Source organism: Homalodisca vitripennis, chromosome 1 (genome assembly GCF_021130785.1).
Source record: "Homalodisca vitripennis isolate AUS2020 chromosome 1, UT_GWSS_2.1, whole genome shotgun sequence".
Classification (NCBI taxonomy): Eukaryota; Metazoa; Arthropoda; class Insecta; order Hemiptera; family Cicadellidae; genus Homalodisca; species Homalodisca vitripennis.
The window spans coordinates 237471194-237495843 of NC_060207.1; the positions used below are offsets into that span (position 1 = coordinate 237471194).

General features: G+C 31.1%; 1 protein-coding gene across 1 annotated transcript; it reads right to left on the minus strand.

The window, feature by feature from the left end:
- Window positions 1–7435: 7435 nt before the first annotated feature.
- Window positions 7436–19435, minus strand: LOC124356301. Its single transcript, XM_046807493.1, has 6 exons — window positions 19287–19435; window positions 16739–16898; window positions 14970–15104; window positions 12127–12242; window positions 9973–10122; window positions 7436–8235 (listed from the first exon to the last, which is right to left on the minus strand). Exons 4-6 carry the CDS (start codon window positions 12235–12237, stop codon window positions 8038–8040), a joined length of 459 nt encoding a protein of 152 aa, XP_046663449.1. The 5' UTR covers window positions 12238–12242; window positions 14970–15104; window positions 16739–16898; window positions 19287–19435; the 3' UTR covers window positions 7436–8037.
- Between the last annotated feature and the right edge of the window lie 5215 nt (window positions 19436–24650).

Genomic DNA, 24650 nt, shown 5'->3' on the forward strand with positions numbered 1-24650 from the left:
TCTTTTTTTTGGGCTTGGCATTCATATCAGGAAGCCACATATATTTTGTCCTCTAAATTTACTTGTTAACAGTTTAGTAGTCACATTTATACAGGTAACTTTTATTCCATAAGTATTTAGTAAAGTAAGATACTGTATTCAGACAAATTAAAATGTAAATATATTATATTTGTAATATCCAATCTATATTTGTGCGTCTGTGAAAAATTAAAAAAATGTAAATATCTTATATTTTTAATATCCAATCTATATTTTTGCGTCTGTGAAAAATTTCAAGATGTGTTCCCAGATTCAATTATATGTGATTCATTTGAAGAAGTAAACATGGTGGATTTGCAAAATATTCTTTCCTAAAAATGTTAAACACATTTCCACGTTGTTTAATATACCCGATTGATTGAATATATAATCAATTAATTCCTTAACATCAATAAATGTAAAGCAGCGTGGCAGGTCATCAAAATGGAGTCCGGTGCCTCATCTGCTACACACGCAGCCCCTGATGCAGACAACCTCAATAAGTTCTTCACTGCCGGTGTCGAAGAGGTGAGGAGGAGTATCCAGCCGACAAACACTTCTGCTATTGCCTTATCCAGACTCAAATTCCTGTACCAACCGAGAGTTTCCGATGGAATAAAGTCAGCCCTAGTGATATTGTAAGTGTACAATACACCTTTGGTTGACTTAGTGGCCAGGCTCAAGTCAACCAAAAGTTGCGACATCTACAATATGTCCGCTGTACTTATAAAAAGTGTCATACATGAAATTGCTGTTCCCTTATCCATGTGTATAAATAATTGTCTCATGGAAAGCAATTTCCCAGCCAAACTTAAAGTATCAAAGGTTGTTCCAATATTTAAAAAGGGTAACAACAATGAACGTAACAGCTGAGGCAACTGTTCAAAACCTCACATGTCCATCAAATCAAAATTTACACGAAAACAGAAAAACTCTTCTCCAGCAACCTTGTTAATTGAAACAAAAAATAAGCTGCCCTACACCTTTTCCTTGTCCCCAAAACACATTTTCTAAAGCTTTCGAGCCTAAAATGTGCTAGGTTCACTAAATATTTAGGTTTAAATTTTGGACATGTGAGGTTTTGTTTGAATCTTTGGGACATGTGAGCTTTTGTTCAGAACTGAGGTTCATTTTGTGTTGTTTTGACTGGATTCATTTGCAGTAATTGAATGATAAATTAAACTTAAGTAAGCACAAATTTATGTCTAGGTAAAGGTTAATAAGAACATTATATACAGATTACAATATTATATTATTTAACACCACAAAGTTAAAATACCAAAAAGATAAATTACTTAAAGAATATTAAAGAGTTGAATTTATATTCTAGGAATTAAAAAATCATGTATAAAGTGAAATGAAAATCTCTCATTGTGTTTTAATAAGTCTTTACACTAAATGTGAAGCGCACAATCGTCTTCTAGGCAGTCACACTGGGGCACCTCGATCTCTTCCTCAATGGTTGGTGTATTTTCTCCGTGTATTATATCATTGTACCAGGAGAGGCTTTCATCCCTACCCCAATGTTCACCAAACAGGATTTTCAATAGGCCATCAACATCCTTTTTCTTTGCATTGGTAATAGGGTGAATCAAAGGCACTTCTCGAAGCGGAGCCTTTAAAATAGTTGCCCAATTCATTCCCTTTTTTAGTAGGGTTAACTGTTTAAGGTTTTCATCCTCGAACCTAAAATATTCGTTGGCTTTTACCCTCACTGAGATGGTGCCTTTAGAGGATACTTTGTCATAAATATTCTCTTTTTTTCACTGATCATAGCTAATGGTTTGAGAAAACCTTCTTTCCCCCCCAAACTCTTCAAATCCTTTAGATTCCAGTCAGTGCCTAGAACTTTGACAGGACCCACTTTCCTATACTCTTCCAAATATTCCTCTTTATTTATTATTGTTGGTTTTTTCTTCAATATTCTTTCTACTCTGCCAAACACTCTGTCTGCGGGTAAAAAAGAATGTCCACGGACAGGAAAAGTAATTGAAATTGTCTCCAAGTTCCCTTCCGTTTTAGCCAAAAAGTACATCAAACAATGCAAAATATGGTTATTCTTATTTTGGCCCGTGCACCCATCACAGAAAAGTCTAAGATGGGTGATAGATTCATCGAATTTGTAGGAGCTCAAAAAATTTATCAGAGCAGACCCAACTTCTGTAGATCCACGTCCCGCCTGCTCTTCAGACCACATAAAAAATTCAGGCTTCTTTGTATTCACATCCGTAATACAAACATTGTATAGGCTCAGCTGCCTTGCATAGAATGCTTGTTGTACAGGTGTTCGTGGAAGACTCTGAACCTGTTGCATGTCAAAACATAATGTTACTTCATTGCCTTTAACTTCTTTCAAGAGTTCATAAAATGCTTTAGCGCGTTTTTTGTGAATAGTCTTTTGGACAAAAAGTCCTTGCTTCTCATGAGGTGTTGCGCTTTTTATTTTATTATCCATCATTGCACAAAAACTGCAGATGTCCGATGCTGGGGATTTGAATCCGATATTGAACTCATTGCAGAATATACGTCTAAACATAGATTTTGTGACTTTAAGATCATTGGAAATTGTAGAGCTATCATAAATAGTCCACAACTTTTTAATTGACAGGTCACTACTGAGGTAGACTCTTTTGGTTTTTTTCCTGCTGTAATGGCTCTCTGAACCTTTTAAATTACCTATAAATTCTCTAACAGAATTTTTCTTTAGAATACTCTTACCACTTACTCGATCCCCACCTCGGTTTTCTACAAAGTCCTTGCCAAGACGAAGTTTCTTCAAAATTTGCCTAACCCTGTCTGATTTGAATTTAGTTAAGTGCAGAAAAAATGATTTGCAGACTGTGATATTACTTCCATTAGCCACAGGAAACACGTAATGAGCCGAAAAGCTGTGAGATTTACTTTTTTTAGGTAGGCCTAGGCCTAGGCAATTAGTTGTGCGGGATCTCTGACGCTTTACTCCAGAATGTGAAATAAGTCTACTTACTTTTTGATCTTGTAGTTGTTTGTTAGAAGAACAGTACAGGTTTTTTCGATAGTTCAATGCATCCTGAGGGCGCACTTTACAGCACTGAAATACCTTAGTATTATGTTTACACGGGGTAAAAACATTGCAACCAGATGGAGCAGAATGTCTTAAATTCTTAGCAATTTCACGCTTTGTAGGTTTCTTAAACTTCTTCCTACTTCCTTGAGACGTATTTTTAACTAATACACCACTTTCACAGGTAATATTTTCCATATTTTCACATGAAAACACTATGACTACTATTGTAAATGCAAAATCTACAGTGCATAACCTCAAACTGATGGACAGCTATAAAAAACAGCTGACACGTCTTTGACAGGTCACGTGACCTGCAAGGCGTGCTCCTATTGGCTCTTGGTACATGTGAGGTTTTGCTTGGAACTGTCAATAAAATAAGTGAGGTTTTGCTTGGAAAGTGATATTTATATATTGATTTAAAATAGATTGTGTGAGCTTTTGACTGGAAAAGATGTGTAGTCATAAAGACATTCACTAACAGTTTATAATCAGTGCTCAGCTCGATTTTTTCAATTTTGGACATGTGAGCTTTTGAATGTTACCTCCTCAGCTATAGACCGATCTCCCTGGTCCCTGTCTTCTCCAAAATTATTGGAGTAGTTATAAAAAGTCAGGTGAGTACTTTCTTTGAACAAAACAATATTTTTAGCAATAGTCAGTTTGGTTTCAGGCCGGGGAGGTCCACGATAGATGCAGTCGATGAGCTTATATCCTTCACCCATTCTAACCTTGAAGTGGGGTTATCCACTGGTGCCGTCTTGTGTTACCTATCAAAGGCCTTTGACTGTGTTGATCGGGACATACTCCTGAATAAAACTAGAATTGTATGGTGTGATTGACTGTCAACAAGCTCTTTTCAAGTCATACCTCAGTGAAAGGTACCAAACAGTTTGTTCAAATGGAAAGTTTTCTGAATATTCTGAGGTTAAGCATCGGGTTCCACAGGGGTCGGTGCTGGGCCCATTTCTATTTATAGTTATGGTAAACGACTTGGTTTCTTGTGTAAGCTCGAAATCTGTAATGTTTGCTGATGATGCAACTTTTGCCTCATCACGCTTATCAATCGCTTTCTTGCAGACATAGACTGATAGTTTACTTATACAGGCGAATAACTGGTACAGAGCTAACATGTTTCTGGTGAATGTAAAGAAAACAAAAAAATGTATTTTTCTTTTAGTAACCATGGAAATAATGACAGTAGCCAAACGGTGAAACTTTTGGGAATTATACTTGATCCAAAACTATCCTGGAATCCCCATGTTGACTATGTGTGTAAAAGGTTGCATAGAGTGATTTACCTTCTAAGACACCTTAAACAATGCATACCAAATGGCAGCTTAAGAATGGTTTATTTTCCTTCCGTGCGCCCTGGAGCGACTGATCCATTGTATTTTCAACTAATTTTCAAACTTTAATTTTCCGTCTAATAATTAACAGAAAAAGTGAACTTCGAAGCCTCATGGATAAAATTCAGACTGCCAAATTGTTGGCTGAAGAAAAAACTGTATCTCATGTAATCGTGTTGCATTGCAAAAGTGTCAAATTATAGAGTATAACAGAAAGGACTAAATCTCAACCCTTTATCATAACTATAAAGTTTCTATTTAAAGTACTTCTTCAAGTTAATTTATTTTTATTTATAACGATAGCAAATCTCTTAAATATATACGTTCCATCGTCATTAACAATATAGTATATAGCTATAATAATTTAAGGTATTAGCCAGTCTGGATGTGGTTGTCAAAGCTCTTAGACATAATCTAATGCAGAATTCTATATCATATAGATAATTTGTACCTAAAATTACATTAATGCACTCTATCTTTGATTTTATTTAAAGGTGTATTACAAAGTCGATGATATTGATAAAATGTGCTATGGCCATAGACATTATATTAATCTGAGCTATCTGTACCTTTGATCCACAGTCTGTAGTCTTGAACTCCATGAATAGTAAATTTCATCATACAGTTTTAAGTCATGGTTTTATATTCTCATTTTCCTTGTAAATATTATTGTTGTACACTTTTTAGGATTAAATGTTAAACTAAGCTTCTCTAAACAATTTACTCCGTGAGAAGCATGTATTATTTTTTTAAACATCTATATATTATAGAGATCTTGTTTTTTCAACAATGAACTTTTAAACGTTTTGAAGATATAGAGATAATAACGGTATGATAACACTGACTTGAGGTACTAACACATCATGCCTAAATGTAACTCTCTGTATTTCTTCATTCTTTTTGAGGATAACTGTGCTCTTTCTGTAAGCCAGAATGGCAAATATTTAATAAAGAAATAGCTGGTATATTCATGGCAAAAGAAGAGTAGGAATCTGCACGAATCTCACTCTTTTGTAAGGTAAATAGTTGCAGCAACCAAAGTTTTATTCCTGTTTTTATCTGTTAACTTTCTGTGTAGAAAGTAACTAAATGGTCTTGACAAACCTCTGTATTTTCAAATCGACATAAGTGGATGGAATTAAATTAGAAATCTCCTGTTTTGAACAAGATTGTTCAAATCTTAGCTAGGCACGAAATAAACGTGATGAGCATACACCCCTCACTACTGGGTTTATACAAAGAAAGATGACATTATTCTTCCAAGCCTTAGACAAATTTTACCTTGCGATTTGATTTACAAAAACTGTCATCATGTTCTGAGTTGTTGAGTTCTGATAATGTTTTGTAGTTCTGATTGCACTTCACCATTCAGCACCAATGATTGATAGGAACACTCGAAGTGAAACAAGTGTGATTTGCTTGATTGTTATGAACAATTAATTCACGATGTCAAGCGGCTCACCCAAGAACCATATTGAGATTGTAAAGGCCTGCCCCGATCTCTTTGATGAGCCTCAGCATCTACAGTCTCTCGAGGAGCTTCCTTGCCAGGTTGGACATTTGGAGATGTCTGTAAGCCGGCGGGGCTTTGGGATCTCCCTTGCCTTTACTTATGAGGACCATGTGTTGGACCTTCCATCTAGAATTGAAAGTGCCTTCTTGCAAGCAGCGACTTACACATTCAGCAGCAACATTGGACAAGTGCAAGCTACCACCTTGGGCACTTCCGCTGATTCTAAGTTATTTGCTTTTCTGTAACAAACTATAGCGATGTAAAATAACAATGAGTTATACAACTAGCAAGTTCTGTCTTACTATTCCACTGTTTCCTACCATTTACGAGAAGACTATAATAGGCCACATTCTCATCCTTTTTATTCCTTGTAATTCAAAATTGATTGACCTCAGATATAACCTCCTTTGGAGCATCAACCAGACTTCAGAGTCACAGATATCTAATTTTTGTAACACAAACATTTTTTATTATTATTTTGCCATTTTGGCTCTACTGTTTTGACCCGAAGACTATTGTGATAAAAATATCATCAACATTTTAAATTCTGAGCATTCTTTCCAAATTTAATTTCATTTAATAATTTAACAAAGTCTATTTTAATCAATTATATTATATTAATTCTGCTTTATATATTATTTTTTTCCAAAAGCTTTTTAATCCTATACTTGAAAACTACTCTTTATTTTCAAAATATTTGTATTACTATCTACTTACTAATTATTCAATTCAATTTTCTACCATGTTTTTAAATAATTGTGTGCCTGTCGGTGGCAGAATTTGCTCTAGTTCGATATTTGATGATTGCTAGGATAAACCTTCTGAAAAACTCATTGTTCTAACGAAGTTCATTCATTTTTATTCAATAAACTTTAATAATCTTTTGAACCCTAAATATTTGTAGCTCCTGGATCTAATTTGAAATCATTTCATATTTCTAATTAAAATTTTTGGGGCCATACCAAACTTTTTTATCGGCATTTGATAAAAATTTAAGTTAGATCAAAAGACTGTTTCCTAGATTTATAATAAGTTTTAAACATTCCATTTTACATTTTAAGAAATCATTCTTATGGTAATAACAAAATAATTTTATAAAAGTAGTCTGTTTTAAACAACTTGTAATATACAAGAGGATGAAATATTTATTAAATTTTGTTTTTGTAACATTCCAAATTTTACCCATGTCTTTTATTTCTTTTGTTTTGTAAAAACAAACCAAATTAGTGCTTTTACTTATCAGTTAATTTATATTTTAACATTTAAGTTTAAGTCCATCAATATATCTTAAAGTATTTCTCAAAACTCTGACATAGAATTTTGTTTTTCTTTAGTTGTGTGTTGTGAAAAAGGATATTTAGTACTGAAATCAATATGGAGTTGTGTTCAAATTCATATGTAAGTTTATGTATTTTATTGTTTAATATTGTTTTCTAAATTAAACTTCAGTTATTCAAATAGACTTGCACAAAGAGGAAAAGTATAAGAAATGGGATAAGGAGATAACACAACTTTGAATGTAATAACATTTTATATACATATCCAAATATTTGTTAATATAGTTAAAAGTACAAACATAAACAATGGCATATTTGGTGTTGAGCTATTTATATCTATTTGTATTACATTCAATTGAATTCCTTATAATTACTATATTGATAATCCAATCTTTAAACCTATATTCTCATGTTACATGACTTAATAAACAATATAATAAAAATACACAGCATATCTATTACTATCATAAAAGTATAATGTTACAAATATGTAAATTTGATCATAGTTTACACTATACAGTCACTATATCATAATCTATAAAAAACATCTATCAAAGTCAAGGAAATAAAATACTTAAATTTTTATTTAATTTTAAACTTGAAATATTATAAACGTTATTTTAATACCAACAGGGGAAATTTTAAACATTAAATATATAAATGCACCCTATTGTCCAATAATAATTACTTCTTTAATTAAAACACGACAAATATTCAGTATAAAATCTAAGTTACACATAATTTATTAAGTAATAAAAATTACAGAAGTAGCTTATATCATGTAGAACAAACTGTTAAGTTTTCAGTCTTCATAAAAGTCTATTAGAAGTCTAGTTGTTAATTATTATTACGTAATATCAAACAAATAAAAACCAAAGTCAAAGATAACGAAACCCTGTTGGCGCTTGAAGGAGTGGAGCACTTGTTCATAGATCGCACAGCGATCTCGTAGTTGTCAGGTCGAAGCTTTGCCTTTTTCAGGAAATCCTCGATCTGCTCCAAGCGCTGCTGTACACTTTCTAGCGAACTGTAAGCCTGTGTAAAAGATAACAATTACTAAAATGTAATATTTTACTCACATTAACCTTAGATTTTTTTCTGTCCTCTTAGGATAAGAAGCTTGTAAATTGCACTTAGTCCTGTAAGAACCTTAGCGCTGCTTCCGAAGTGACAGGATATTCAGGGTGGGTAAGGTTAGGAGGTAGAGGGTAGGGGCCGCCTTCTATTAACATCTACTAGGAAAAATTTAGGGCACTAATCTCATGTCATGTCTCTTAGGAAGAAGGAGAAGCCAGATCTGAATCAGCCTATCCAGTCAAAGCAGGCAGGGGGTGGCACACCCTTGTTGAGGCTAGCAAGAACCTCTGATACTTAGGAAATGAACCCCACCAACTCTAACAGTCATTTCCTGCAGTAGACTAGACCTATCAAATTACTCTTGCACCCCAGAATCTGGACTCTCAACCCAGAATTTTAGCGTTAATCTGGACTCTCAACCCAGAATTTTAGCGTTAATAAATTTTACAGTTTGAAAATATTTAACTATAACATTCTATAATGCTTATTAATTTAGCCATTTACATCTTTTTACTAGTTATAGATACAGGAGTCCCCCTCCCCTCTCTGGTAATATATTTTAACTTGTTTTCAACCAATTTATAAATAATTTTTTTAAATTTATTGATTGCATTACTACATTATCATATGGATTCGAGAAAGGTTGATCACGTCATTTATTTATCACTGAAAAGATATTTAAAAACGGATGGAAAGCGGTTAATTCAATTCAAAATCAGATTAAGAGAAAAATTTTATAATTCAATAATACCAGACTGTTTCATTGGATTTAAAATAAAACTATCTAAAACTTTAAGCCTATTGTACATCTCATATATTAATACCATTAAAAAGGACTATATTTTGAACTGTAGTATAATGTGTAAAAACAGTGAAGAATAATATCTAAAAAACAAACGTATTGATTTACGCATATCACCTAGAAATGGAGAACAAAACGTACTGTACTCCAAAAACAAATTGTTGAAAAAGCTTAATAAATAAGAAGATTATCAAAAATAATGTTAAGTAAAAATTATTTATTTTTTATGAAGTGCAGTGAAGAATTTATGTAGTATGCAATAAAATTTGACCTGTGAAAATGGACAAAAGGTGAACAAAAAAGACCTTATCTTTAGATAATAAGTTTTTATTTCTAATTTAATTTGTCCAATCTAATTTACTATTTATGTTTTTAATCAAATTTTGTTTAAGAATACTTGGAGTTTTTTAATAAACTATTCTTGAGAAATTAAATTTGCATATTCTCAATAGCAGTGAGGTGTGGTAAGTCTAATAATTGGAACACTAATTGAGATATACAATCTTGTATTGAATACTTGACCATGAGTATTAAATATACCTTTAATAAATTAATATTTAAGATGTGGTATTAGGTTTTTGTCCCACTATCGTAACATTTATCATTGCGAATAGCCAATAGTCACAAGGAACACGATTTCCAAAAAAATTGAACAACTATGGAAACTGCCGCTAACAAACTTTCCTCAAACTAAAATTTCTAAATGAGTATTCTGTTTTATTAATGTTGTAACCTACAATTTTTTACAGAGGTCTTCACAGGTAGTTTTTCAATCAAAATTCATGTATGTTTTCCACATTTTGAATTAATGTATGATCTATAAACTCTTCCCCAAGTTTACAAGTGTTTCCCCTTAGCAAGAATCTCAATCATACTAATCGAAGTCGACTCACCGATGTGTCGAAGAGGCTGTTAGATTTCTCAAACATATTGAACGTGCGGGTGGAGGGTGTATTGATGTGACCGAACAAGTTGTTCAATCCTGTGAACAAAGACCTCACGTCTTCTTCCCGTGAGGGTAGGATTTTATCTCGCACCATGACCTGAAAATTACAAGAATCATCAGTACTGCAAGGGAGGAAAAATTGTACAGCTTTAGATGTTCTGCTAGTTACTCAAAGAGGTGTACTTTGATCAACTGACATTTCAACTATTGTGACATAGATACTTGTCTCATATTCCTTAAAGCCCTTGAAAAATAAAATTTGAATTTTCAAAATAATATTTTGCATTTGAGCATAATTATTCCAAAGACTCTACTTTAAAGAACTGATACAAAACATGTTTATTGTTAGTTATTGTCCACATTTTTGATTACTTTTCTAGACAAAATTAAATTCTCTCTTCCATAACTGTCTGGAACTTTTGTCAAGGTAACTAAGGCAATAAGGAAAAGTCCTGGAGCAACGATATCAACTATAACTGTGATAATAAATGAATGATTATGATCAAATTCTCGGTCACAACTCTGAAAAAGTTTTTTGATGCTTTCTTGGAGTACTAATCAGTTTGTACCAGGTTTCTGCACTGCTTTTGGTACCAAATTTATAGAAAGAGGTAAAATACTTTCCAAAGTAGTGAAGTATACGTTCACTTCTGGTATTAGTAACAACCCTATTAGTCATAATTACAACTTAATTAAAAGGAGATTTCTTTTTAAATTAACCAAGATATTTCTAGAATTTAATCCAAGTAATTCCAGTAGCATAAATCAATCGAATCTTATAGAAGAATAAAAAATATTGAAGAGAAATCGAATACTGAGTTGAATATTCAAAAGAACTGGTTGATTGAGTTTGGGTCTAGAACTTTATTGACTTAATCATACAAGTTTAATGAGGAACCATTTTTAAACTTAATGTTTTAGCAGAGAATTTGATAACATATGGTCAAAAACAGTGTGTAATTAAGGGGAGTTGAAACGCCATATCTTTATCATGTTAAATTTTGATGTACCCTTTTCTCAAAAAGTAAACAATTGAGTATTTGAAAACTTTTGCCAACTTTCTGAGATACTTTTGCTGTAAAATTTTATAATATTTAATAGCAAAATTAATTAAAGTTTATTTTTTGAGATAAAACAATCCTTCATAAAATATTAAAAAAATAAAATTTATAATTTTTTAATTCCTTTTTTGGTGATCAGCTTTTATTGAAATGTTATTTGGTTTTGTACTCGTATTTAGGTTATATTTAACTGTAAAAACATTTCAGCCCAATATAATCAGTGGATCCTGAGAAAAATTTACATAAGTAAGAAAAAAGCGAATTTGCGGGAATCACACTTAAACTTATTTTGCAGTAAATTAATTTGAATTATATGTTCTTTGATCTCTACTAGTGCCCAGATAGTTAATAGGAAGGGTTGTCTGGGTTCTCTTATTCATTGTACAACTCCTCTAGTTTTCTTTTTGAAGTTGTTCTTGATTGTCGTGCCTTTATTTGTAGCTCTAAAAATTTATTTCTCGGCTTTACGTGTTCTAATTACATCAATATCTTTCAACTCCTGAGCACAATGCTTGCTGACATTTATGCCTAATTTTCTCAAAATGTAGCACTTAACAAGATTGCCTTTATTAAATGTATCAACAGCGTCAAGTGACCAAACTTCAGAGTTTCCAAGGAAGCAAACACATTTTTTACTTTTAATAAATACAGCTAAAATTACAATTCCAACAAACAATAACAACAGCAATATTTCACTTCACAACAAACAATCGAAACAACTAACATATGTGAGATCTGCTTAGTATAACAGATGGCTATTACCAACATAATGAGAAATAAATACCCTTGACAGCAAAGTGATATATATATATATATATATATATATCTGGGTCAATCTTGTCATTGCATGGTATGACATTGTTTCGCAAAAATTAATGCAAAATTCGTTCTAACCACCCGATTTAATTCAAAATTGTTTTAAACTAATTGTAAATATGTGTAGAAAATAGTAACAGCAAAAAATAAAAATTTATTTTTTTGCCTGTTTTGTATTTCGACTCCCCTTAATTATGGGAAAGAGTAGAATGGGCTTTGATTACCTGGCTGTAACTGCCCCAGCTGAGTTGACACTCATGCTTGGCTACACTGCTGTCACACAGAGCTCGGAAGCTGTCCACCGTCAACCCCTCGGCCTCCGGATTGCCCTTCATGTGCTCTGGATACAACATGTTCATTAATATATAATTTTCTACATAGTCTGTTCTTAATGGATAACAGTTCTAAAAACAATACAGTTTAGATGTAAGTTTCAGCCAAAAAGTCCACAATTGCTAGCTTTGGCGGGCCCCACAAAAGATATTCGGGTGGGCCCCGTCATGTCCCGCCACCAACACATTCCCTTTGTCGGACAGTAAGAATGTCCCTTCTTATTTTCAATAAGAGCTATTGTGCCACTGGTTAAATCTAAAATAAATCAAATATGTTCAATTTTCTGTTAACTTTACAATGGCTGATGTCACAGAAAGTAAATATATATTTGTGACAATAACTCTACATGCTTGAGATGATTTTGTTTGCCTTAGAAGAAGTTACTAAATTAAATTGTCCAGGGTTACTGGCATTTGCATGATTCTTGAAATTAAGAAAATTATCATAGCTTTCTGATAAAAAAATATTTGTGTACATTCTCATATTTGTCTTGATTTTTTTTTGGTAGTACAACAAATGAAGTTTATTATATGTACGATGAAAAAGTTTATGAGAATTATGTGCACACTAAAATGGTTTGAGTCTCCTAAACAATAATTAAAAAATGTCTTGGTGTCAATTTTTAGTTTATATTTATTTGAACTGATGTCAATTAAAAATTGACAATTCACATACATTGAAAATTAGTCATAATTGCAATACTAAAAACACATCTTATATTTACTCTAGTTCATACAAGTTAGAACTTTACGGTAAAAATCCTAGTAATTCTAGGATGCTATAAGATATTTTACAAATGTAAAAGTTTAGAAATACTAAATAGTTTGATACATTTATGAGGAGATTAGAATTCGTGATAGCAAATAAAACTATGTTCTGTGAATGAAATTTTAGACCAAGTAACTAAATATAGAGTACAAAAGAAATTTTGATTTATATTAATTATTAGACTACTGTGCTTTTGACGTATTCAATGTGTACAAATTGATAATTTTAACATTTTGAACTTGCAATTTTGAAAAATAAAGAGATTTGATGTTAATGTATAGTAACCACACTGCCAGCCAAGGCCAAAGTCAGACCGGTTTACTCAAAGCATTTGCTGAGGTCAAGCCATAAATAATTATAGGATCCAGGCCTACATTAGGACTGGTCAAGAACACATTGAAGGATGCTCGGACTATCTGTACAGTCTATCTGGGCAGTGCCATTGCCCCTACAACTAGGTCTGGCAATAAAAATAGCAGCAGTTACTTTAGGATATTGGTACAAAATTATCCAAATTTATCTTTACTGATACAACTAAAAGTCATGCAACAGGTTGTGCAAATTTTCTAAGAAATTTATTTTAATAGGTTGGTATCAATCGATCTCTTAAGAGCTGGCCATACTAGTGGCCAAGGACATGGGCAGTCTCCAGTAAAGAATTTTGTGGAGGGTCAAAAAAAAATTGGGGGCCATCTCCGGAAACATTCAAATTTAAGAAGCAAAATAGTACATTTTGCACAAAGTTTTTACGTCTCTGAATAGGATTTACTAATGACTGATATTCATAATTAATTGTGGAGGCACTGCTTTGGTAGGCTGTGTAGGATTAATAATTGAAATTGATTAGACTGATGTAGTAATGTAATTACAAAAACAATTCTTTTATTTTATACAAAACACAGTACATAGTATACAAATCCACATTAAGAATTGGTAATATGGAGAAGAGTTTTTATAAAGTTAAAATTCTTCTTGCCTTCTGAGCCATCGAATCTAGTACTTGCTCTGGAGAAACTGATATTTTTCTCGTGGTAGACTAAAAGTAAGGCATTAAACAGCTCATTCCTCATTTTGCTATTTAAAAAGATCTTGAACCATTTAATGTTGAGAACAAACTTTCAGTAGTATATGTTAGTAATACTGAATTATTTAAATAGTAATAATCATTTGCTAAAAATGTTGAAAAAATTAAAATTTGGGGGGTCTGGCCCCTTTGCTGGCTACATCTTTGCTAGTGATTTCTTGATTTTAACCACATAAGAACGGTAAACTTTTAACACTTTTATGACCTTGTTTTTAATTATTAAAGTTATGAGGGATATCTCGCTTTAAAGATGTAATCAATACACATAAAATTTTTAGCTTTTTTCAATATTTTAATTGGTTACTACGAAATAATCTCTAACTTTTTCTAACCTCGTTTAAATAATTAAAAAGTATACAAAATAAGGAAACTAAACAATCTTTAAAATGAGATACCTCCCATACCATCAGCGAAAATAAAGGCTTAAGAGTGTTTGAAGTTTAACATTATCTTATTGCATAAACTCTAGGTTGTTTCACTAAAGCCCGGCTCTTAAGATGAAAATGAAATATATAAAAGGGGCATTCAGTAATGAAATAGTCAATCTAGACTAGAGCAAAATGGTTGGTAAGATAAGTTTAGAACTTCTAGGATATCATAACTCAAACGAGCTTTGATCAGCGTCTCAATCAACATTATCGTGTTCAAAACTAAGATTAATAATGGGAAGTACATTTCAAGATTCCGTATTAGTGGAAACAATTTTATAGTCAGTATTTTATTTGATGGAGGTTATAAATATAACGCATATATACTAGCATAATGATAAAAAGTGTTATATCCAAATTTGGCATAAAACATTGTAAAATATAATAGCATACAGTTTCCAAGCAAGAATGAATACAAATTTGACTCAATGACAAATACTTTAATTTATATTACCTAAAAATTGTGGAATTGAATCTGTTGAAATAAATGCCACGTCTCCTCCTCCAATAGCAAGGCATTGAAACGCTACAGCTTCATCATCATAAGACAGTTCATGTACCTCTCCTTCATCATAAGATATCTCGTTATCTACAAAATACAGTAAAATAAACACTTTTTAATGATACACATTCAGAAGAGCTAAAAATATGGCTATAACAAAAATATTACATTGAAACAAAGCCTATTTTAAATTAACATGTGTGTATTAGTGCAAGATCAACTTGTGATTATAATACTCTAAGCGCATCATTTAATATAATATTTTTAAATAAAGGATGGCAGAGTAGAAGTAATTTTACTATCTGAAACATAAGCTACAATTAACAAATTCCATTTATTGCAACAGTGTTATTCATATTTGCATAATAACATAAAATTTTCTTGCTCTCCAATAAGCATTTACTATTTTTTAATGGTAAAATTATTATTAAAAAATCATATGCAAGTTCCATTTTATTACAATGCTGTGATAATAGCTGAAATATATAATACATATCCTGAGGAAAGAGGAAAAATCCAAAAACATATGAAAATTTCTCAGCATAAAAATTGACTTAAGCTTTCAATTTTATAGTTTCCAATATACTGCTTGGCAACAGGGCTTTGCATCATTTATAGATTAGAAATTAGTAATATTACATTCTGCTATCTCATTTCTTCTTCAGGTAAATAACTTAAGACAAAACATAGCTATAATCTGGGTTAAAAATATACAAATCACATACAAGTCAGGAATTACAACAAACATTAGTGTTTCATGCATACTGGCTCTAAAACATGCATTTAATAAAATAAAAACAATAATTAAACTAAAGATTGCGTTCACAAGAGTCCTGCACTGAACAACCAACCACTGACAACTGATCACAGACCAACAGTAAATAGCGATTGTCACAGCAGAAACAAGACGTCAGCAAATTAGGAAATGGGGTTGGACCTTTTTTACTAATTTATTCTCAATGAAGTTCTCAAAATCATTCTGTGACACTGCATTGGACTTATTATAAATCTCTAAATTTGTTAGATTCGTTAAGTTTCCTTCTTAGTTCATTTTTCAAAGTTGATATCCAAAGCGGCCTAATTTAGACTGACGATGACAGTTGGTCTTCTAATTTAATGTATCAAATTTCAGTTAATTTCTAAGAGGTATATTATATATGAAATGGCAAGGAATGGTATACTTAGATCTGCCTTTAGAGCAGCATGCATCTCAAAATAATGTTCATTTATAAGATGCCTTCAACAGCATTAGTTTGTTCAACAGCTGTGAAACGTACTGAAATTATAGTACCACAATTGGACAGTTCTATGGCCATTATAGGGTTATAAGTGAACAGCATTTCTAAGTTAAAAGTACAAGTGTATAATAAATTGTGTTATTTTTGAGATTGAATACTATTTAATTTAATCTTGCTCAGAGGACAGTTCAAAGTAGATGTTTTCTATTTTATAATTTAGGAGCTGAAATGATCCTTAAGCTTACCTGTATATATACTTTCATGACTGTAAAACTATATTAGTAAAACTTATAAATACTCATATATTTAATAAACAAAATATTGAATTCTGTAAACTATATTCCCTCCTAAGCAACTATGAAAAACTATCAGAAATTCAACAAATTATTTTTAAAATTCACATTTTATATCTTAAGATGCATTCTGTTTTTTAAGTAATCTATTACATTAAAAATATCAACTGACCTACACAGCCATACTCACATTCTGCTGGACATATCTTGATATTGGAGTAACCATAAACATCCGGACTTGGTTTTGAGACACAAATTTCTGAGAAAAAACTTTGAAATTGCTTTGGTGTACGGACATACTTTTTCTAAAGAATCAGTCTTCTGCATTTTTATTGTAAAAGAGGTCCAACCTAAAGATCAAAAGAACATAAAACATGAAATATGCATAATTTAATCTATTTTTTAGATAAAATAATATTCTTTTTCTTTAATTCAATTAAATGTTATATTATTAGATAGTAAACAATTAAATTACCACACTTTGGATACATTCAGTTACTTTGTAGTTCAAATAAATAAAAACATTCAACTACTATAATATAGTTTTATGAAAATATTAAAACCATTTCTTCTTTATTTAGGTTCTTTTTACTGACTCAAAGATTTCAACAGAAATCACAAGAAATCTTGATAAATCATTGTGAATTTCTGATTTATTTAAACTATTAGTTCAAAAATGTATAGCACAAGTAGAATTATTCTTATGAAGCTTTTGTATTAGGCACAATATTTACAAAATGTAGCTTGGAACATTTTGAATTCACCAATGCTTTTCTATGGCACACCAGAAATGGTACCTTAGTTGAATCTTTAAATACTATTTCCTAAACGTTTAATTATACAAATCTGTAGCAGATTAGTGTATTTTTTATTTTTGAAAAAAAATCCTTTTAACATTCTACTTGTAAATATTTGAATTTCTAGTTTTATGGATGAGCCTATCAAATTTTATATTCACACTCATAAGTTATATTCAGCTTACATTCCAATATTAGTGGCAATAATATGTAGTATACAGGGTGAGTTTTTTAAAGTGATCCAATAGCTAACTTTTTAATTACACGACTTAGCACCACACTTTAAATTTGGAACTTGCTCAATTTTAAGTTTCACTCAGGGATACACTTTTCAAATTTTTTGAAGATGGCCGCCATTTTCCAATATGGCGGTCAACTTTAAAATCTCTTATGGAACACCCTGTATTTTTTGTTGTTTTTAGATTCTACTTAACAAAATAATACATTTTTGCTTTTGAGAGTTTTTCAATATCTCTAATGGTTCAGGAGCTACGTGGACTGGAAGTTTTCATAATTTTTTGCCAATATGGCGGCCAACTTTAAAATATTTTATGGAACACCCTGTATTTTATGTTGTTTTTATATTCTACACTACAAAATAAGACATTTTTGCATTTTAGAGTTTTTCTATATCTCTAATGGTTCAGGGGCTACGTGGACTGAAAGTTTTTTATCATCAGTCCGAAAAAATCTGAAAACTTGCAGTCCAGCAGGGACTGTGGTTTGACTTTCCCTTTCCTTACTGAATATGGAGCTCTCTCTAACAAAGAGTAGATGCCTGTAGTGGAGACTTGGATAACTCTTTCTTGATTGGAACCCTCTTTAAACCGGGTAGATAACACCTCTTTGTGTACCTTCTGAACTTCTGAACTCTTTAGGAGTTACCTTTCAATTAGATTGAAGTGTGATTTGTTTACACAAATAAGAGCTTTTATAAAAACGTGTGACAAGCTCGACTTTAATTAAGACACCAAGTTTCCAAGGAAATAGTTAACAAAACATACGTTTTCAATTTATTTGGTTTCCATGGAAGCAAACAAATATTGTTTTGAACACATTTTATAATAAATTTGAGATACAGAAACAAATGATGTTATTAAAAGTCTGTCTACCTAAATCTTGCAAAATGATTTAAATACAAAAACAGAATAATATTAGTCACCATTATGGATGTATAAGAATCAAGCTTATGCAGTCAAATTGTGTTTTTTGTGTAAAAATATAATTCTAAGTTTTAAAATTATATTTATTCAATATAACTCTTTATATATATATATATATATATATATATATATATATATATATATATCATTTTATCATACCTTTCCTTATTGTGTAATAACTTTTATACTTTTTTCTTTAGCCCAAAATTTTTTGCGCCCTAAAATGTTAGACAGGCTTATTAATTCTGAGTTCCAGAATCACACTTTTAAAAGGTATTCATATATAGGTATATATCATTTAAGAAGTTTAACATTTGAGTTTAGTACACTTATATTATTATATTGAGTATTGTAATAAATTGCTGTATATCAAAGTAAATAAAAATGTTATACAATTGTTTGTTATTTTGTTTTAGTTTTTATTACAATTAGAAATTAATATATTATTTGTAGATAAGAATGAACAATGTGTGTACTCCAAAAGTATTAACGTAACTATAAAAATAACGAAATAATTAAATAAAAAACTTTAAACCACATTTTTAAAGCTAATTAAAAGAATAAATGCTTAATTAAGTAAATAATTAATTACTTATACATACTTAACAATTAATAATTAGCAGCTAATCCAGCAACATTGTACATTAACAAATTAAATTCCAACAGTGTTGAAGCTCAATATTGAGAGATAAATATATTTAATAAGAGAGGAAACAGTACTTTTGACCCATAGAAATATAAAGTTTTTTGTATATGTTTTTCTAAGAAATGGACTTACCCATTCCATCGACAGAAGAAAAACATGCTTTCTTTCCTTTCAAATCTGAGAGTTTCTTAAAACTGGAGTTTGTTTTGACAACCGCTGAAACAGTCTTGGCCTTCTTTAGCTGTATTGGCAACTGCACCAACAGTGGCTTCAGATTGTGGTCCCTGTGAAAAGTTTTATGTTAGTTGATTTGTCCATGATAGCAATCCACACTAAAGAAATCTTTAAGGGGGAATTGAATTACCAAGACACTGAAACTGTCAAGTGAACGATGAAATTGGAATTGGATTTGCAATTGGTAAACTAAAATTCACAGTAGCTCTGTACCCAATATCCAACCATTGTCAACAGATTATCGTGTGCAGATTTATTGTGACGTGTATTCTTCTGTTCAGTTTATAATAAGTTTGTTTGGTTTATTAAGTGTATGGATTAGAGATAGTATATATTTGATGCACTACGATTCCTGATGTAGGAATGTCATGATGTTTTGGTATTATCTGTTTAAAATAACCTAGACTGTAGCCTCGATTATGAATCCTTCAAAGGTACATTCTGACAGTCGTAATATTCTGACAGGATATTCTGGATGGGTAAGGTTGAGGGTATGGGCCACCTGCTGTCGAGATTCATGAGGAAGAATTTACGGCACTAATCTCAAGTCATGTCCCTTAGGAAGAAAGAGAAGCCAGCTCAGAACCAGCCTCTCCAGTCAAAGCAAGCAGGGGGTGGCACACTCTTATGTCTAGGCTGGCAAGAACCTTTGACTCTTAGGGAGCAAACCCCACCAAATCCAACAGTCATCTCTATCGAATTACCCTTGCACCCCAGAATCTCAGTATAAGTGTTTTTTCATTTTGTTTTTATCAATATATAAGGTGAAAAATGGACATCGTTTGAGTGTTTTATAAAACAAATCGTACTTTTCGTTGTAACACTTTATTCTAATTCTTTGCTTACAGCATCCATCTTAAATTGTCTGTCAAGTTTTTGACTATATTTATTTTATATGTTTGTTCAGGGATGTTTTTTATTCTGTTATGTTGCATATTTGATTGAGGCTAATTAAAGTGATCTTGTAAAGGTGGCCAGTTATTTCCATAGATTTTTTATTTGTCGTATATAATATATATATATAATATATATATATATATAATATATATATATATATATATATATATATATAAGTAGATATGAATATGGCGGTTCTAGCGCACTTTTGGGACAGACAGAAAATCAAGGGAAAATACTGTTTAAAGGACAATAAACGAATCTGTAAAATCAAACAGTAAGGCGGTTCTAGCTCACTTTTGGGACAGACGGTAAATCAATGAAAAAATACTGTTTAAAGGACAATAAACGAATCTGTAACTCACGAATGAAAAAATTACCGAATCTATAGCTGTTTGCTTCTACTTTCTTGAGCTGTCAAATCAATCTATTTGAAATGTCTGCGACGAAAAATCTTCTACTCTACAAAATTGATAGTAACACAGTCTTTATCTTTAATAGTCTTCTTTCCAGTAACAACCAAGTGTAATTTTTCATTTTTGTTTAATTCTTTAATCTTTTTCTCATCCAAAACAGTCAAAAATCTGTTCGGCAAGTGTACTTTACAATCTTCCAACTCGGCAATTATTGTAAACCCGAATTTATCTTTCATTTTCTCCAAATTCAAGATTCTATGTTTCTTCCTTTCTTCCAATTCATTTAACTTCTTATACTCTTTAAACTTACATTCTCCAATATCATTTAACTCTTTCAAGAACTCCATTTAAATAGAAAAAATTTAAAGACGGAAAAAATGAAATTTGCTAACAATCACTCGAGAAGTCGGGGAGAATGTGAGTAAAACCGCATTCTTTTCAAGAGGTTCTTCGTTTAATTTCTCCAAATGTACTATAAAATCATCGAGGATTTCTGGTTCAAAATCATAAACAAATTCAACATCCAGATAATGAAAAAAATACAGGTAATATCTTTTCATAATAAACGTGTGTATCGATACCTACAAACCTAATGTATTCTTTGAAAAGGAAAATAATTTTGTCAATGGTTTCCAAGAGATAAGTAAAAAGTTTTATTCTGTTTTCTAAATTCTGTAACAAATTTTGTTTGCTTCTTGTCTCCATATTGCAATTTTGTAAGCAGGTTATTCAAATGTGTTAATTTATTTCGAAATTTCTTAGGTTTAGGTCTTTCTAACAAAATTAAATTACAACCTCTACAAACTAAATATCTTTTATCGATAATTTCTCCTCTATTAGAACACTTGTAACAGTTAGCATTATACTCTTCCATTTAAACAAAAAGATTTTTTTATAAATGGAGATTATGGAACTAAGTCTGCCGAGATATAAATTTTTCAACGCAAATGTTTATGTTTATATTTCAACTACCGAGATAAAAAGAAATGATTTTATTTTATTATTCAACTATTTAGGATATTTTGTCTATGATTACAAAGATTATTCCGGAAGAAATCGAGATTTTTCATCAGCGAAAGAGTATATTTTTGAAGTTTTAGAAGGAATGAAAGAGAATAATATGAACATCATCAATTATTGTAAAAGACAAAATGAATGATTGTGTCTTTGGTGTAGTGTTGTTAGTGTGCGTGTTTGCGCTATGGGGAATCACATCACATTCCAACTTCTACGGTGTCTATTGTTTAGAGACTTGGCCCTGCACTGCTACTGTCCAACCAAGTTAATGGCTAGGAGCTGTAATTCGGGTCTTAGACTCTGGAATTTTTTTGTTCCCAAGTCTCATTTTTCTTTGGTAACTACTGTGTAGAAGTTGATGGGAGAGATACAATTAGGGAATTTGTGTCGGGTTTTGTAAGTGTAATGTTGTATTAATGAATGATGTGAATGATGAATGTAATGAACGAATTAAGGAAGAGAAGGAATGTACGAATTAAGGAAGAGAAGGAATTAAGGAATGAAGTGGAAAGGTGAGGAAGCAAATGGCGCGCCAACCACAGTTGTCATTACTCGGCTTGTTCTATAGTCATTACACTATGGCCACTCGTGTAAAGACTTGTCCCCAACCACTGAACGACAACCATGTCTTCCTCAATAAAAAGCGCGCCTGAAGCTCTGGGATTTGAACCCAGAACCTCAGGCTTTGAAGGCAAGCGTCTTACCAACTGAGCTACGGAGAGTCTCGAAAGATATAAGCTATATCTCTGCTATATAAGTTTGTTCTCACTTTTACAATTAGGATTGCTAGTTTACAAGTTTATTAATAATTTTTATATTTCAAAAACCACTCAACCGATTTTAATGAAATTTGGTACACATATAGTAAATACTTAACTCTTTCGACTTAACTTATCCATAAGGGTGAAAATCATCCCCTATTTCTTAATATTCAAAGAAAAATAAAAAAAATTATCGGAAAAATCTGAAACTTCAAAAACAAGCGAGTTCAACTTAAAATTTCATGAAAATAACAAAATTTTCAAAATCTACCCCAATCATCCCTTATCTTTAAAACTCTTATATCTCGAGAACTATTGGAGCTTTTTTGATGAAATTTGGTATATAGGATCAGTAAATATTAAAGTATTTTTTAAAATCACCACTTCCGGTCCATGACCTTGGAATAGTTTTTTGTTAATATCATCCCTATTTTTCAAAATTTCTTTTAATGCAATTTAAAAATGTAATACTTTTATCAATGTCTTTAACAATTCTGTAAAGTTTTAAAATTATCCGATGAATAATAGTGAAAATAACGCGATTTTTACTGAATTTCTCTAATATCGTTCTTAATCACATCATAGGCTAAAAATTTCTCAGAAACCACAACCACATAACATGTCGAGTTTGTAACAGCTTTTTGAAAATCCATATTGATAATTATATCGTTCTTTGAACCAGAAATATTTGTCAAACTCTTTGTTGTATCAATGACATAAATAGGTCTATTCGCTAAAAATTCTTTAGGATTGTAATACATTTCCTTATTATTACAGTAAACTTTCTTAAAATCTTGATACATCTGATACATGATTCTGAAAAGACCTCCTGAAATGTTTAAATTTTGTAATTCATCTGGATAATAAGAACCGTTCAATTTTACTCTGATATTTTTTACATCCAAACTATCAAACTTTGAAGGATTTTTTTCTTGATTATTCTGTCTATCTGTTTGAAAACCTATGATAACGAACTTGGGATTGAAGATATTTCTATAAATATTTGTAATATCGAACGAATAAGTTGTTCCGGAAATACCTTTTTGTTCAATACATTGCCAATCTAGAAAATTAAACATAATGTTTTGACTTTTTGTAATTTCATCAATCAACCTTATTTTACTCGTGATTTTATAATCAATCATTGGAACTCTAATAAAAAAATCTGTAATTGTTATTTTTCCATCAACAGGCATAACATTTCCAGTTGCAGTCTTCAGAATCGCATCATCGTCTTCTGCTCTTATAAAACTTAGATAAAATCCTCCTTTATAGATCGGAATAGTAACATTTTCAAAAAATCCTAATCCAAAATGAGATAAATTTCCAGCTGCTTCAAAAACACCAAATTTAAAATCTGATTCAAAGCCATTAGAAGTTTGAGAAATAACATCACTTTTTGAATACGAAATAGTTCCTTTAATTGTGCTTAATTGGCCACAGTTTTCGACTTCTTCTATCAATTTATTGTGTTTTCTTACTTCAATCTTAGAAAATAAAAACGGTATAAAATTATCGATTAATCTAACATTATCAGTTCCAAGATATGCTTGACCATCTTGTTTTGTTAAAGTTCCAGAAATATAAAACTGGAAGTTAGACGAGCAAAAGTTATCTCCAAAATCAATATTAAACTCAGTTCTTTTATTCGGTTCATTCAAATGTTGTTTACTAATTGGATAGAAATTTTTAAAACTCCGCCCTTTCAATATCACTAGCATATTTTCTGTAGTCCGCCATTTAATAAGAGAAAATTTTAAACATCGTGTATCATTTTTTCATCGATCTAATGTACGTTTTTATAAGAAAAGATATAAATTTTAGTAAAATAATTAAAAAGATTAGAGTCATTTTTAATGATCTACTTCGTCATATTCAGGATTCTCTTCCTTAAATTTTGCGATCTCGGTCACATATTTCAATAAAATCTGCACAGGATAGTAACCGCTATCTATAATATTGTTCCAATCAACTGTATCTTTATTTTCATCCAAAAACTTTATACTCAAGTGTTGATAGAGACAAAGAACAGACATATGATCTTTTAATTGATAATGTATATTTTCTTGAATGAACTCTGGGGACAGAGTTTGATATTTTGCAATGTTATACCAATTCAATTTGTTTACGTATAATCTCATCATATCTTCGGATAATTCATATTTTTGAGA